The sequence below is a fragment of the Vitis riparia genome, chromosome 15, assembly GCF_004353265.1.
Source record: "Vitis riparia cultivar Riparia Gloire de Montpellier isolate 1030 chromosome 15, EGFV_Vit.rip_1.0, whole genome shotgun sequence".
NCBI classification, from domain to species: domain Eukaryota; kingdom Viridiplantae; phylum Streptophyta; class Magnoliopsida; order Vitales; family Vitaceae; genus Vitis; species Vitis riparia.
Window position 1 is genome coordinate 8,556,460 of NC_048445.1, and position 16,393 is coordinate 8,572,852.

The 16,393-nt window shown below is 33.1% G+C and overlaps 2 protein-coding genes across 3 annotated transcripts; both read right to left on the minus strand.

Annotated features, from left to right (window-relative positions):
• Positions 1 to 1,027: 1,027 nt before the first annotated feature.
• On the minus strand, positions 1,028 to 2,911 carry LOC117932366. Of its 2 annotated transcripts, XM_034853596.1 has the most exons (5): positions 2,706 to 2,911; positions 1,648 to 1,807; positions 1,522 to 1,568; positions 1,311 to 1,443; positions 1,028 to 1,224 (listed from the first exon to the last, which is right to left on the minus strand). In XM_034853596.1, exons 2-5 carry the CDS (start codon positions 1,777 to 1,779, stop codon positions 1,117 to 1,119), a joined length of 420 nt encoding a protein of 139 aa, XP_034709487.1. In that variant the 5' UTR covers positions 1,780 to 1,807; positions 2,706 to 2,911; the 3' UTR covers positions 1,028 to 1,116. The 2 variants fall into 2 exon arrangements, with proteins under 2 accessions (XP_034709487.1, XP_034709486.1); XM_034853595.1 differs by lacking the exon at positions 2,706 to 2,911 and having other exon boundaries at positions 1,648 to 1,970.
• A 104-nt stretch (positions 2,912 to 3,015) lies between these two features.
• On the minus strand, positions 3,016 to 15,720 carry LOC117932365 (palmitoyl-protein thioesterase 1-like). The gene is made up of 12 exons (XM_034853594.1): positions 15,404 to 15,720; positions 14,470 to 14,554; positions 13,939 to 13,990; positions 13,829 to 13,849; positions 13,684 to 13,737; positions 11,250 to 11,300; positions 8,927 to 8,989; positions 5,816 to 5,881; positions 5,531 to 5,569; positions 5,095 to 5,217; positions 4,906 to 4,998; positions 3,016 to 3,485 (listed from the first exon to the last, which is right to left on the minus strand). Exons 1-12 carry the CDS (start codon positions 15,510 to 15,512, stop codon positions 3,219 to 3,221), a joined length of 1,023 nt encoding a protein of 340 aa, XP_034709485.1. The 5' UTR covers positions 15,513 to 15,720; the 3' UTR covers positions 3,016 to 3,218.
• Between the last annotated feature and the right edge of the window lie 673 nt (positions 15,721 to 16,393).

Genomic DNA, 16,393 nt, shown 5'->3' on the forward strand with positions numbered 1-16,393 from the left:
ATTAACAAAAAGGAAAAATAAAAAATTGGAAAAGTTTTTTTAAAAATAAAACATACATTTAATAATAGTACTTTTTATACCTAAATGCCTTCAATCTTTTATATATATCATCATAACTTACATAATCCAAAGTGGTTTTTATATGATTTCAATTAATAAGTAATTGATAATTTATATATATAAGATAAATTTACAAGACTCTCAACTTTTGAGGAAATGTCACCTAAAATATACTCAGAATATTTTGTGGTCATTTAGATGAAGTATTAGATATGATGAATGTCTCAAATAATCTAATTTATCTTTAACAATAGGATAATAATTTAACATTTTTTTAAATGTCAATTTCCATTCTTGAATTTAATTTTTTTTTTTTTTCCCTTTCTCTAGTATATTAAAAAAAAAACTTATTCATAAAAATAATACTAAATACAAAATTTTAGTGGACCCAAATCATATCAATATACATTCTCCATCTATGCCAATATCAAGAGCAAGTTTGTAATTAAAGCATTTCAATTTAAATTTTTAAATTTTAAAAAGAATTTAAGTAAAATCCTCTCTAAATTCCTATCAATAGAGGAGCTTTCTTTTACTTCAAAAAGAGAGAAGGGAATTGGGCAAATTGAGACATTCCTCAGCTTAGAAGGTTTCCTTATAATCTACATCCTCTCTTTGAATGTAACCTATTGCCAAGAGAAAGCATTATACCTCTCTATTGAACCATTTAAAACCTTGAGAATCTGCTTGCTCCTAATTATCTCAGAGTTGGTTGCAGTTTTTCTTATTTCACAAGGGATAGCTTCCTTGAAGCTCCCTGGCTTATCATAATCATCATGCAAAGCATACACGAAAACTCCCCCTTTCATAGGGAACAATTCCATCTTAGATTTTACTTGATTCTCGTCCAATGTAATTTTTTTCGATCAATAAAATTAGAAATGAGCATTGAAATTACATTCCTTGGTGACTAAATTATTAAAATCACATTTTCACAAGAAAAAGATAATATAAATAATTAGTTGGAATAAATTTTAACGATTATATTTACAATCATTGACATCATAACATTAGAGTTTTATTTTTATTTTTTATTTTTTTCGGCTGAATAGAAACCTACAGAAAATTTTGCACAGGAAATACAGGTTCTATGCCTGCACCACCACATACGAGTACAAATTGGCCTTGACGGATTACAGGGTGATGGTCAACGTACAGCCGAATCTGTAACATATGCGTCATGATTATCAGTCTTAATATCAATTAACATATAGAAAATGAATTAATCTGTGAAATATATGAATCCTTACTATTCTCCGCCCAAGCCAGCTTCCACATGAACTACAGTAGACAGAAACCGCATCCACATGACTCCCTTCAGGATGTTCACCAACATATAGACCACGAACAGGAGGACTATATGCCCCGGGCATCACACCAGGACTGCACGCTTGGAACATCAGAAATCATATAATTAAAACAGTCAACAACAGTTAATTCTGATAGCATGGGGAACCTTACACGTCGGGATCAAAGAGGAGCTTAGCCATGGAAAATGGATAAAGATCCTACAAGAACAGCAAAGCATCAAATCTTAACTAAAATCACAAATCACAAGTCATGTATATAACAGAAAAGAAACACTACCTGAACCAAATTGTAGTCAGAAGCAACGTGATTATGGCAACGGATGCAGCGGAAGTCGCAACGAAGTGGTGGGGCATCCAGAAAGGCTTCAAGAGCATCAAGCATACGTGCAGTTTCTGGTGGAACCGCCATTGGAACTTGGAATATCAAAGATTACCAGCTAAGAAGAAAGAATAATATTGAGGTTTGCAGATTGCAACATTGATATAAGAGATTCCGGTGAGAATAATCCTTAATTTGAGGAAGCTATTATAGGTCACTTATCAAACATGTTATCCTTAATTTTAGTCTAATTATTGTTAAAGGCAAGGTTTAAAATATCCGGATATATTGCCAAAATATATCCCATATCCATGGATCTTGTTACAAAATTCAAGGAGATATATTCATCAACCATATCCATGGATCTCGATACAAAATTCAAGGAGATATATCCATCAACCGATATTTTCGAATATTATATTGATTTTTTCTTGCATTTCAACCGATATTTCACTTTTTGAATATTTTACCCATTTTTTATTTTTCTATTATTAAATAAATTAATTCTAATTACATAGGTCTTTTTTATATAATTTTTATGTTTATTAAATATTAAAAATAATTATACATATATTATTATTTTTTTTATATCATTGAAAATTTAAATGGATCATAATTTTAATATTAGATAAATTTTAAAATTAGACATGTCATCATAATTATTATTGTAAAATAACATATACTGCAACTTAATAATAAATTTAAACTTATCAAATTTATATTTTTTTATACAAGTAAAAGTTATTATTATCAAATAAGAAAAATTATATATATACATATATCAATTTTTAAATAAATAAATAAATAACTTTAAAATGTCTAGTTTTACTTGTTATATCATTTTTTAGAATTTTTCTCAATATTTTTATTAATTTTTACGTCACTCATATTTTGTATCAGAATATTTATCGTATAATAAGATATATTTGTTACTGATATTTTTATCCTTGAATATCCTTAATTTTAGTCTAATTATTATTAAATAAGGCTAGTAAAATAATCCAAGGAGACTTTACCTTTCTCATTTAAAATTCAGAGGACCCAACTGCAACACCGAGTCGAACCATGCCTACACAGGAACGAACCATTCCAACACAAAATCTCTTTCTTTGCTGTAATCACTGCTCTCGACCCTTTATTCACAGCCAAAGTGTTCGAGTACGTCTCTCCCTATATATCAGAAATTAATTGGAGGTGTTGTTGCCCAAGAGGGGATCCCAGTATTACCTACTATGTGGCTGATCACATGTATGTTCTTCATTAATTACTGCCATTATTATAACTACACGCTTGCTTTGTAGGTTTCTCAATGTGCTTGGTTGAAAATGAAGAATAGGTTTATTGTTGTGTTGTTTCATCATAATATAAGTCTACATTTTGTTTTTTTGTTCATGGATGCAGTAGTAGCGTGTTCTGTCGTCCTGAGGCAAGGGATTAGAGCTGCAAATCAAGTAACTGGTATTAACATCATGCTCACAGCAACTTTCACTACTGAATGACCAAAAACAAGACCTTAATTTACAGCTAAGTTAGTCCACAGTGAGCAGAAGAGGCCTATTCTTAGTGAGCCCAACCAGTTCCACGACAAAATTAAGGATTGATGAGGAGCCTCTATGAGATGAAGAATCTATGATCACTGGCTGGGTTGATGCTTGATCCTCCAAGTAAGGTACCATGTATGTTTTCATGTCACTTCGCGAGATTGCCAGATGATTTCCTGGAACACTGATGAATTTAACCTTTCCAGCTTCATCCAATGTTTTCAGACCGATCCAGTCCTCAGTGTAGAGCTCAGTCTGCAGGGATCAGAAAATTGATGAAATTAGATGACTATATTGATTTGAATGGGAAGAAAACAGAAACCAACTTGCGATGTCATATAGAAGCTAGGATGATTTGAAGGTGCTTGAATTATGTTAGGTTTGTGAAAGAAAGACTGCCATTCATATCAGTTTAATATAACATTCAAAACCCTTCAAAAACCCTACTGGAACCAGCTGTTATATTCCTCATCCAGAACCATCAAAAAAGCAGTACAGATCTGGACTTAAAATGACCTATAAACAATCATACAATTTCAAGAGAAAGTCACAATTTTGGAGTCAAATAAGGACAATGTTTTAATGATGGGCTCTCGTGGAAAGCTTATGACGTATGCCAAGGCCAAATGCTGAAATGAGGCAATCATATTACAGCTTTAGACAATAACTCAAATAAAACAAAGCCTAGTACACTAAACCATTTCTCATTTGATGTATGCTCCATCGGATGTTTCTTAGCCTACTGGCCAAAATTTCAAATTTTGGTCATGTATACTGAACTTCCTGATTAATTTGGCCATGTTCACATTCAATGAAATGTAGGAATGAAATATATCAGATAATTTAGAGTTTTCGATCATATGCCCACTTCAGAGGTTTCAATAAGTCCAAAACCAAAGTCAAAAGTCCAAATTTCAATCAGAGGGTCGATCTGCTCAGGATTGCTAGTCCTGGAGAGACCTTGCACTGCAGACTCCTCAATTCTCTTTCTATACTGATGTAGCTGCAAGCATGAATCGAGGGCTCAAGAACCCAGAAAATTTTCTTTATTATTGAGATCTTTTGCTAATCTACTAGGGAGAATTGGACCATCAAGGCAAAGATGCTAGCTCTTTTAGATGCAGGTCAAAGTCAGGTCTATTCAATCTTTTGGCTGGAGGGTGATTCCACTATAGTTATTTTAGGGGTGTCCAAAAAGGAAAGAGGATTTGGGGTTTCCACATGCTTTTCTAACAATATGGTGGATGATTTAGGCAAGCATAAAGCCAAGTGAATGGTTTCTTTTACGCCTCCCTGGATAGTGTTCAGCAGTACTTGATTTTTTTATAACCTTGTTCATATTTAGTTTATATAGCATTTAAAATGGGTCCATACAATCATTTTTATGATTTCAAGGAAAGACATCATTCATATTCTTCATCATTATTCTTTCTTTCTTTTTGTTTTTTTGTTTTTGCAATAACATCACCACCTCGATAACCCTTTGTTTCTTTTTCTGTAAGAGCACCTTGAAAATGTTTAAATAGAATAGTTTCTTGTTTTCCTGGTAACTTAAAAAAATTCATTGATATAAAAACAAGCTACACCCCACTTAAAGATCATAAGCAAACTGCTATGGACAAATCATCTTTTACCATATCAGGTAGAATAAGAATATGAAGTAAAAATAGATTACCTCATTTGCTGGCAAAACCGAAGAAAATGACCCATCTGGATAATACCCAAACCAGGCGGTTTCCTTGGGTATCAAAATTGTGTCATGATCAAACTGATCACACAAAGAAAGAAAGAGAAACATTGATCAGCATGGCAACTGGGCTTGAAAGTAAAACTGAAGATAAAAAGCAAAATAAAACACACTCACCATGATCAACACCAAGTTCTGTAAGCTGGAAAACCGCTCCTTATAAGTGGAGTTTCTCTTATCAATGATTTCGTTATTAAGCTTTGGAAGAAACCTACACCCTTCTAGATAGCTGATAATGTCCTGTAATAAGAAAAGCCTGACTCTCATGTTCAACACTTAAAACTGAAACTTGACACAATCTATGAGGAGTTCATAAGGATGGGAGACATGTTAAAAGAACACAAAGGAAAGTTAAGCAAATATGCTATTATGGCAGGTCAAAGCATTGAATATCAGTTAGCATTTCAATTCCCTTCATCTAACCATATGAATAGCTGTATAATCAAAGATTGCAAAGAAGCTAACTTCTAGTCCAGTATAACTTGACTATCATGGAGATTGGGAGACAATTTATCATCTAAAGCTTAAAGCACAAATGGAATACTTTACTCACAGTTGGGATTTTAAGATAACCACTGGGAGCCAAGTGTTCCTGCAATTTTATCAGGTAAAGGTAATACAAATGGTATTAGTACTAACAGAAATAACATGAGAAGTAAGCTTGACAATCAGTTTGAGAAAAGGCAGTGATTCTGCAAAGCCAATTTTTACTAACATCATTTTATTCATTTGCCTTTCATCCAGCAGATGATTATCATGTTAAATATAATTTCCCATCTCAAAAGATAAGGAAAAAGAGAGAGGGAGGGAGGGGAGGGAGAGAGAGAGAGAGAGAGACCTGAACATAGTCACTGTAGATCCCCGACTTGATTAAATTGTCCACAAGAATGCATATGAAACCAGACTGCAAAATTAATGCATAATAAAACAAACAGAAAAATTAATAAGGTATATTTAACTAGGAAAAGAAAACCAAACATATTAATTGAATAAGTTAATCCCTTTCTCAGGATCATCCACTAACATCCACTTCTAGATTTTGCAGATAAAGTTGTATAATTAATAATATAATTGAATTTTGAATTTACTTGATACCAGTGTGATAATATAACCACAAAAAGTATAAGAAGATCTAGGAATTGAACCACAATATTTAGTCTACCCCTTAACCTACAAGGAATGTGAGATGCCTTACCCTAGAAAGGGTTCAAATCTACTCAAAACCAGGTGCAAAAGTATTGGACACCACCAAGATGAATAACTCAATTGTGAATATGTATGGTACCAACAGAGATTGATTTGGATTTAAAGAGATTAATTTGGATTTATAGTACAGCACATAAAGTAAGCAAAAGGTTACCTCTCAGACAGTCATCTCAGGTATCAGATGATATTTAGCATATTAAGGTAAGTCAAGTATAACACTATTCATGATGTAGGACAACCCTAGGATGGTTGCCTACACTCAAGGGTAGGTGGGCTAGGGTTTTATTTTTAGGGTGTAAGGAGAAGAACAAGGAATAAATTTTATGGTAGAGAAAATTATAAGATAAGAAATAGAGAGAAAGAAGAAACAATGAAGAAAAGATGGAAAACCTTAAGAGTCTCACTAAGGCCTTCTAGGAGTCTCACCTAGAAGAAAATCAATGGAGTCTCACCATTGAGGGTTGCAACCTTGTAATGAAAGAAAGTATAATATTATTCATCAAATTCATCCCTTTGATTTACATTGATTAGCCTATTTATAGGCTTCTCTAAGAAATCCAAAGTCTACTAGGACTCTAATAACCTATTATGATTCTAATTCTAATTATAACATCCAAAGTCTACTAGGACTTTAATAACATATCATGATTCAAATTCTAATTATATTATAATTCAATTAGCTAATCCTAATTAAACTCCAACAAATACCAATCTCAATTCAATCCTAATTAATATTAAACCTATTTAAAGTTTACTTAGGTCTTCACTTTCTTCCTCGAATAAACTTTAAAAGGTTTTCCCCCATCAATTCATCACGAACATTATTAGGAATTAACTAATAAATAACCCGTACATAGCATGACAATTTAAGATCTAGGCCAAAATTATTTGTTTTAGAAAATAGCAAGTGGCAATCAAGATTTCAGATTGATTATTATCTTAGTATATCATCTAAGTTGATAAAACAAATAATTAATAGGACAAGCTTCGAATAATGAAGGAAATGCTTAGCAGAATGTTGAATTAGCCATATCCACTATGAGGTTAGTTTGAAATTTAAGATCCAAATCTCATCCTGTAGCATAGAACAAACAAGGTAATGCGACTAGTAAGCTTCCTGAAATATCTCCAACAGTTATAATAATAGTAGTAATAATCAATGTTTAGATATCTGTATCATTTTCCTGTATCACAGTATATTTTCAAGTTCCAAGAAGCATTAGCAACACGAAGTTGTACCAGAGTGAGGGTTTACTCATGACATGATCATGACTAATATTAAAATCACATTAACAACTGGCCTATAGAACAAAGAGGAATATATGGGAAACCCTACCCAGATGCAATGATTCTATTAAGTCACGCAAAATAGCTTGGCTATGCGGAAAATAGTGAGACTAATTTCATCGAGTTTAAAGAGGTTAAACACAGTTACAAAAGAATTTACTGGTAGGATTATCACCTTGATTAGATCATGTTCCTTTGTACAGAAAAGGAAAATCATGTGATCCAAAATCCCTGCTGCTGACTCAGCACCATGCGTGCTGATGCCAGTCTTGTATTAGAGTCAATTCTAGCAACCTTATGTTATATAGTAATAAAAACTAAGGGTCTGTTTGGTTGCTATTTTTGAAAACTGCTCTGAAAAACAGTTTTTGAAAACAGTTTTTAAGAACAGTTTTTTGTGTTTTCAGAGAAAAAAAAAAAATTGTGTTTGGAAACTGAATTTTGGAAAACAGTTTTTGTTTTCAAAAACAAAAAGAAACATGTTTGGTTGAGTTAATAAAAAAGTTTTTTAGAATAAATAAAACAAAAAACATGTTTGAAATTTATTTTTTTAATTAATAAAGTGTTTTCTTCCATTAATTTGATATTATAAATATATAAATAATTTTCATATGCATAATTCATTTAAATTTAAAAAAATTATTTCATTTTGAAATTTTTACACTAGTTATAATTTTCTTAAACAAATGATGACTTTGTAACTATGTGTAAGTATATTAATTTAAATAATTTAAGGAAGAAGAAAGGGTTTGCAGGTGGGGGTGTGGTGATTGGGTGGAGCTCACCTTTGTGGAAACACAAAAAGCATCTAAGAAAACACAAAAAGAAGGAAGAGAAAACACGAAAAACAATCTATTCTTTGAATAGTAAAAAAACAATGAAAACATTTTTTTATTGTTCTCAAAAAAGTGGTTTTTGAGAATACGAAAAACATAAAAAACAAAAACACACCCCCTTCTCCAAACAAGTTTTTTGTGTTTTTTGTTTTCAAGAACAGAAAACAGTTCTTGAAAACATGAACCAAACAGGCCTTAAGTCTCTTGATTTTTTTTCTCCTTGTGCAATAATAATTTAAAGCCCTCCAAGTACCTTTGGGTAACAAGTCATGTAGGCTAAGTTTCTGGGACCAAATGTAGGTTGGTTCCATCTGCATTGCCTAAAGGGATTTTAGGATGTAAGCAGAGCCATTATCCAGATTGAGTTTTTGCAATCTGAAGTGATGGTTTTAAGATCCTTGTGAAGCTTTCTGATGATAGTACATAGTTTAGTTAGGTATTCTGTGACCACTCAACAGTCCAGAATAGTCCACCTCACCCAGGCTGCCAAAAGCATCTCTATGGATTCATGGTCGTTGCAAATTTCAAAACTTAGACCAGTGGAGTTTTGTGAAAACAAAGCACAAGTAAAGAATGTGCAACACATAAAGTGAAAATAATGAAAAGGCTAAAGAACTTACTCCACAAAGTGGAATGGAAGCTGTACCAGCATGAGGACCTCCAAGCGATATGAAATTCTTAACCTGTTTTTCAGATATAGAAAAGAGACAAATTTAAATGACTTTTAACTTTTATCTGCAGACTCAGAGAAATAAGCATAGAGTAATAGAGAAAAGGCCAATAGAAGTAAAGAATAAATAGAGGTGAAGATATGTTAAAACTTGCAGTAAATATGCACAAACACATTCAGATCCCAGATTTTTACTAATCTTTAAGAAAATGTTTCCATCAATACTCTCTCACACATTAAATCTCAAAATGACTATCAGCTCCTTCTTCATGTTGCTAACTGTTCTCTTTCACCATCACATTATTCCATGCTAACAGCATAATGTTATCTGCTTCAAAGCTAAGGTTAAGCTTAGGAGTGAACGTTGGCTTGAGTTGAGTTGGTCTATTGTGAATATTAGAACTGAACCAGACTAGGTCAGTTCTCAGATTTACAGGCCACAACCAAACCAAACCATGAGAGCAGCTGGTTCATATATCTTGGATTTTATATAAATTTATAATTTTCAACTGGTTTAAAGAATTTATTGTCATGTAGCTTTATTAAAAAGAATGGATTGTAATCACATCATAATTAGTAAAAGCTGCAAGAGTGGCTCAGAATGCTCTCCGGGGTGGGGGAAAGGGTGACTAGTCAAGGTTAAAACCATGGACAATGCTTATGCCAAGGAAAAGGCACATCATAGCAGCACACATGAGGACCCTTCGAAAAGCCTGCAGAGCATGAGGCAAGCTTTACATAGACTATGGGTGCAATGCTATTGGCAAGCTAGCAGACTGGCACAATCGCATGGTTGGAAATGAACAAGGTAGTAGACTAGACATGGAAAAAGTGGGCAAAAGCAATGACTAATGAAGCAAAGCAACAAAGAGAATGCAAGCATTTAGGTAATGCAACAAAGGCATTGACTTGGGCCAAGCAAGGCAGGACATTAGCTTCAGTGGCATGGAAAACAAGGCATTCATGTTACTGTAGGTGCAACATGGCTGGAGCAAGGCCAAGCCTCAACCAAAAGGGGACTGAGGGAGTTAGACTTCTAGTGTTAAGTCATATGGTTATATACTGCTACAATTTCTAATAGGTGTTGGCAAGACTTGATTGAGCAATTTGAACCTAGGGTAGTTGGGTTGTAAATGCCACCAAATACTTATCAAGGCATTGTCTGGAATGTTTGCAGCATCCACCTACCCATTCTTCCATAGGGATTGGAGGTTTGTGTTTAAGCAAACTAAGGGCAGGTTCCTTGTAATTGAGAGAATTTTTAGGTTGGGCTGTTAGCCTATAAAATTTGGGTGTGTGCTTTGGAATTTTTCTAACTGTTTATTACAGGGATAGGTTTGCTGGTTTAGTGTCATGCAGGAAGCAAATTTGTACAAGGATTTTGAACCTTGTGACACCTATCTAAGCCTATGCAAATGCTAGGCCCAACTAATGGGAAAGGATGCAGAGGCAGCAGTATTGGGTTTCTTCTATAGAAGAGAGGTTCAGAAGTTTAAAATCCTTTGTTTCTGCTTGTTGTATACTCTCTACAAATATATGCCTCGAATGCTGCTTTCTGACCCCATTGTAATGGTGATTTTCTAGTGTTCATTTGTTCAAAGCCACCATTGTTTTGATCTTGTTGGTGCCCAAGTTTTATGTATCCTCTACCTTTACCAAGAGAGAACTTTTTAATCCATTTGAAAATGTTGAAGTTTTCTCAGGCTAGATTCTGTAGTTTTTCCATTCAAAATGAAGTGTTTTCCTTCCATCAAAAAAGAAATGGAGCACTCCCTTATTTTCTTGCTTATTCCAAATTTGCTATACCAGTCATTTGTTCATCCAATTGAAATGTAGATCAAAGTCTAAGATTTCTTAACAAGTAACTAGCACTATTTTCTTCAATATAATACAATATGCCACTCCCCCATATATAACTACAATACTAGTCTCATTGTACATAACTGTCTTAGACTATAAATTCAAAATGAATATACATTACCCTGAAAGAATTCAAAAGACAAGTATCTATTGCCTGAAAGGACCAACAAGTAGTTTGAAAAGGTTATTTGATCACCTTATAAGTGTGCTACACACTTAACGGCCATAGTAGGGAAAAGTTTATGCAACTCCCCTTGGGACATAGTAAAGTTGCCAAAAATTTTCTTTGTCAAAGAGTATTTCCATAGATAATAACTTTATGAAACAGAAACAGTGTAAACAAGTAACTTAGCAGTATGATGAGTATTTAAAGAAGTAAAATAAAATACTATATGTATCAACTTAGTTCTTACAGGAGGTCCTCCATCACAAAACTCAATAACTCCACGAGCTATCACGTTACCCTGTGAAACATGTGAATATTACAAACTGTTCATCAACATGCATACAATATTTCAATGAAACAGATGCCAAAACATCAGCAAAACTTATTAAAATAAAAACTAAAAGATGGAAAGGAGAAAAAAGGATAGAATGAAAATCTATTAAAAAGTCAATGCATGCAAACTAAAATTTCTATAACTAATGAAGAGTGCTCTATCCCTGACCAAGCCAATCTTATGACCATCACAACCGCATCAAAAATGAAAAACATTCAAGACTAAATATGACAGATCAAGCATTCGACAAGATTGCAAAGTGCTTTTAGTTTTTGTAATGACTACATTCTTGTGAAAGTCCATGCATTCATCCAATAACACAAACAAGAATATGAGTGATGCATTAGGCCAAGACAACAAATCTTGAGAAAGTAGGGCACTGCACAGCAAGAACATGACAGCGAATACAAGATATTTTCATACATGACATGTAGTAATGCAGAGAAACCAAAAAATCATTTGAGCAAATCTAATATTCAGTCAGTTTCATATGGGATTTCTAGGGAGAGGCTTGTAGTTTAAGAGCAAACACTTCTTGGGGAAAGTCATTCTCTTTTTGGCAGGTGCTCTTTGTGGAAAGTTATATTATGGATATCTCATAAACCTCTAGAACAAAAGAGGTCCATGAGGAGAGTGTACTCTTAGTGAACAGGTACTGGAGAGACTGCAAAGTTTCAAAAATTTTGATCGTGATGCAATATTAGCACCAAGCTCTTCTTTACCCATCAATGCAGAGATGAACCACATTAACCCTGTGCTCTGTTTTTTATAATTCTTAATTTCACCTTTGTTCTATATGTTGTAGCTTAACCTAAAATACATATTTCCAAAGCCTGATCCATTGGTCAAATAAAGTCTATCTTTAGCTGTTGTGCATTGTAGTGATGTTTTACTTCTTATGTTCTCTAGTAAAATCTATCCAACATCAATTCCAAGAAAAGGAAAAAAAGGGATAGGGCCCTTATGTTCATAGAGACCACTGATTTAGTTTATCACTCTTAAGCTCATCAGGTATAAATAAATCTGTTGATAGATTTATATGACTTCATGTTCACCCAGAAGCTGCAAACTAAAATGAATTGAAAGAAGGCTACCTTTTGTTTTACTTCTTATGCTCTCTAGTAAAATCTATCCAACATCAATTCCAAGAAAAGGAAAAAAAGGGATAGGGCCATTATGTTCACAGAGACCACTGATTTAGTTTATCACTCTTAAGCTCATCGGGTTTAAATAAATCTGTTGATAGATTTACATGAGTAGATGTTCACCCAGAAGCTGCAAACCAACATGAATTGAAAGAAGGCCACCTTTTCATCTGACAAAGCACTACCAATATCTCTAAGAAAAAGAAGGAAATATAAAAGGTGATTAAATTCCAGTGGAAACAGGAAAATAAGGAATCACTGACAAATAAAGCACATCTGCAAAAGAAAAAAAAAATTAATGGAAAATGCTTTGGCAAGAACAGACATCAAGAGATTAGAAAAATAGAAATTATAAAATAAGATTCTTTAATGCAAATCAGACACAAATCATAATTATGATTCCAGGAAAGTTCCAAGTCAACAAGGAGAAAAAGTCAACAAAATTTATTTTCAAAGTTCCAATTTATAATTTTATAAAACTATAAATGTAACTTGAATTTAAGACATTTAAGTTCTTCATGCAGTACACTACCTGCATATATGCGATGAACTCATAAATCCAAACCTCCACACATTTTGTCAAAGGAAACAAGTTCGGTTGATGTTACTGAAAAAATCAATCAGAAAAGCACAATCTTAACCATCCCACAAAAGCAGAATAAGATGCCTACTATTTCCCTGTACTCCAGAAAGCTAAAGAATATACTATTTTAGTTCACCTTCTGAAACCCAAATTGTATAATTTATTTTTCGCTACTGTTCATCTTGTCTTCTTTTCTGATTTCCTTATTCTCTTCCTCTGCTCTTCACTCTAGATTTCCATCTTTTAACTAGGTACATGTTGACGGAAACCTGATAATCTTACCAAAATATATATCTGTCCCTGATTTTCAATATTATCATTTTGGTTGCCTTTATAAACAGGAATGCATTCAGAAAATTTTGGGAGTTTCAACAAAATTCAAACACAAAGGAAGCACAATACCATAAACAATTCCATTAAACAATTTTTCTATGAAATATTTTCATTTCCCCAAGAAAACAATTAGCTACTTTCTACATATGCCACATTCAATAACTCCCACAAGAAATGAGCAAATAATACTGGGCATAGAGCAAGTACTATCTAAATGGAAAACAATGAAATAGCAAGTGTGGTGGAAAATGTATTTATAAAAGGTTGCAACCCTTTGTTAAATCACCTGAGAAAGTCCAACTATGTTGTAACCCTCACTAAGCTCAGTCATTTCCTTCACCTGTAAGTTGAAAAGAGAACCTGTTGAGACACAAGTTTGACCTTAAATTCCAGGCCAATCAACTTAACACATTACCAGACAGCCTTATCACCTTCTCACAAACAATTGCAGTCTGCAAAAACACAAGGTCTATCAAATTATGAAATTTAAGACATCATTAGTATCAAGCACTCACTGTATTAACAGTACTGCAAGTTTCACCTGTTCCAGAAGGGGCAGAACCCAGGAATCCCATGTTCCATCTCCAATTTCTCTACAGATAATGAAATAATCAAATGATTAAATTCAGAATTAAGTAGAGGTCCAGCTTGATTTGGCATCAGACAGTAGCCCCCAAATTACACATAAAAGGCAATTTGCAAGAAATTCCCATGTCAAAATCTACAACATATAGAAATAATATCAAAGAAAAACAAAAGATATATATATATATATATATATATATATATATATATATATATATCAATTTTTCACTGTTAATGAATCAAAACAGAAGCATACTAATGAATAATGGCTACATATTAGCAATCATTTGTTGTCAAATTTTTATATGCCTTGTGGTTAAAAGGTATATAACTGCCCTCTTCTTGAGGGAGTGGAAGTTATTGAGTCTTCAAGTCTCACTAGCAGCTTTCCAGATGGGATCAGTGCCAAGCCCATGGGCTAGCTCAGGGTTCAGTCAGATAATATTTAGTCCTTTTAACTACAGATACAAGAAAACTTAAAGCATACATGCAATATCCTTGAGAGCCGGACCAGTTGCCAAGAAGCTCAGTGAAGTGTGTGATGCCTCGGTTACTGCATTTATCCCCAATTCCTGCGACAATATATAAAAGTCAATACTATCCAACAAAATTGGTAGTTACATTAACATCTGACTCAAATTCCTTTTCTTATTATCCCTCAAATGCAAGTATTTTTAAAGAACTAATTAACCAGAAGCTTCACAAATGTTATTGGATGTCGGGTTTAGGAGACTGAATTATTATAACTGAGGATTCTAGTCAAGACTAGGCATATACTGGACTGCCCAATGCTCGCTTATAAGGATGAAAAGGACTTTGTTTATGTGACAGTTCTCATGTCTTGTGAATCTAATTAAAGACATATTTCTATTCACCGTGCCCAAATTGCAGCTTTTTGGAAGGCTTTGCAGCTTCCACCAAAGCTTCTTCCTGAGGTAAAAAATCAGTCTATGTATAAAGAGTTATCTTCATAAATCTAAACAATTTCCCTAAGCTTCACTCTATAACATCCAGAGAGATTAGATGGAACATCAACAGACCGAAACAGACCTTTTGATTACTGAGTAAAGCACAGGAAAATAAGAGAAAATAAATGTTTGAAACTTTGATTTATCACTACTTGAGAATGGAAACAACAAAAACCTCCTCCCCACCATGTCCAGCACAACCCGTTGATTAAGTAGGGTTGACTTCTCATCGTTTAGACACCAAAGCAACACAGAACATAAAATTCAAAGCTTTATTTTCCATTTTTTTCCCTAATTTTCCCAGCAAACAAACACGCTAAAAATCAATAGCCACATGAAAAACAGATAACCCACTTCAAAAAAACAACACCACTAATAAAATAGCAAGTTGGGCATGAACAAAATTCAAAATAAAGTGACAAACAAATTACAGAAAAAGCAGACAAAGATTACCATGCAGAACTATGAAAGGAATGGAGTGGGCAATTGGGGTGAGAGCAAACATAGTGACCAAGATGATGAAGAAGAATGCTGATGGTGGTGCTGGCGGCTCAGTAGCCATTGATGTAGCAGGAGAAATCAATTGATGGGGTGCCTTTAGATTGTTGTCAGTATTGTAATCTTGCTGAAATATTGGGTTTTGATTCCTGGAATTCTAGGAATTTGGGTTCTTCACAAATGGGAAAATGGAGAGAAAGAAAAGAGAATATAGGATAGAGAGAAGAGGGAGATATAAGGTGAAGACAAGCCAACCACCATTCCAAGGATAGGGTAGTTTCCTCTTTTTGTTCTTTTAGAGCCGACAACTCAACCTTCCAATAAATTCAACAGAAAAGAGTTTCCCAGTGGTTTTGATTCATCCTGTTTTCAAGGTTAGGAAATTTCTCATCTTCATACAAAATTATTTCCATCTTTTTAAATCTGTTGAATCCACATTTCAAATTATTTTATCACCAATTTATTTTCATTATATTACAGAAATAATTGAAGAAAAAATTGTAATTTTAGAAAGTACATCAAACCCAACTTCTCTCCATAAAATATAAATTAATGAAAATAAAATGATTATAACTTTTTTTTTCATAATTTTTCTCTTTGGAAAATAAAAGAAAACAGTTTTCATTCCTACTTTTTTTTTTTTTATGAAAATACTTTTGTTTAAGAAAATTGATTTTGTGGGTCCAACTTAAATAATATATATATATATATTTGTTATGGGTCTAATAAATTTTTTAAATAATGTTATTTGTTTTCTTATTTTCAACTTTTTGGCAAATACTTGCTCTCTTTCCAAAGAAAACTTTGAAAATAATAATTTTATATTTCATCCCTTTTAAATTTTTTTTATATATAATAGACACGGATTTGATGTGCCTAAATCTGCCTTCAATTTTTTATTTTTTTAAAGTAAAAAAAAATAATTAAACAAATCCTTTTAGAACT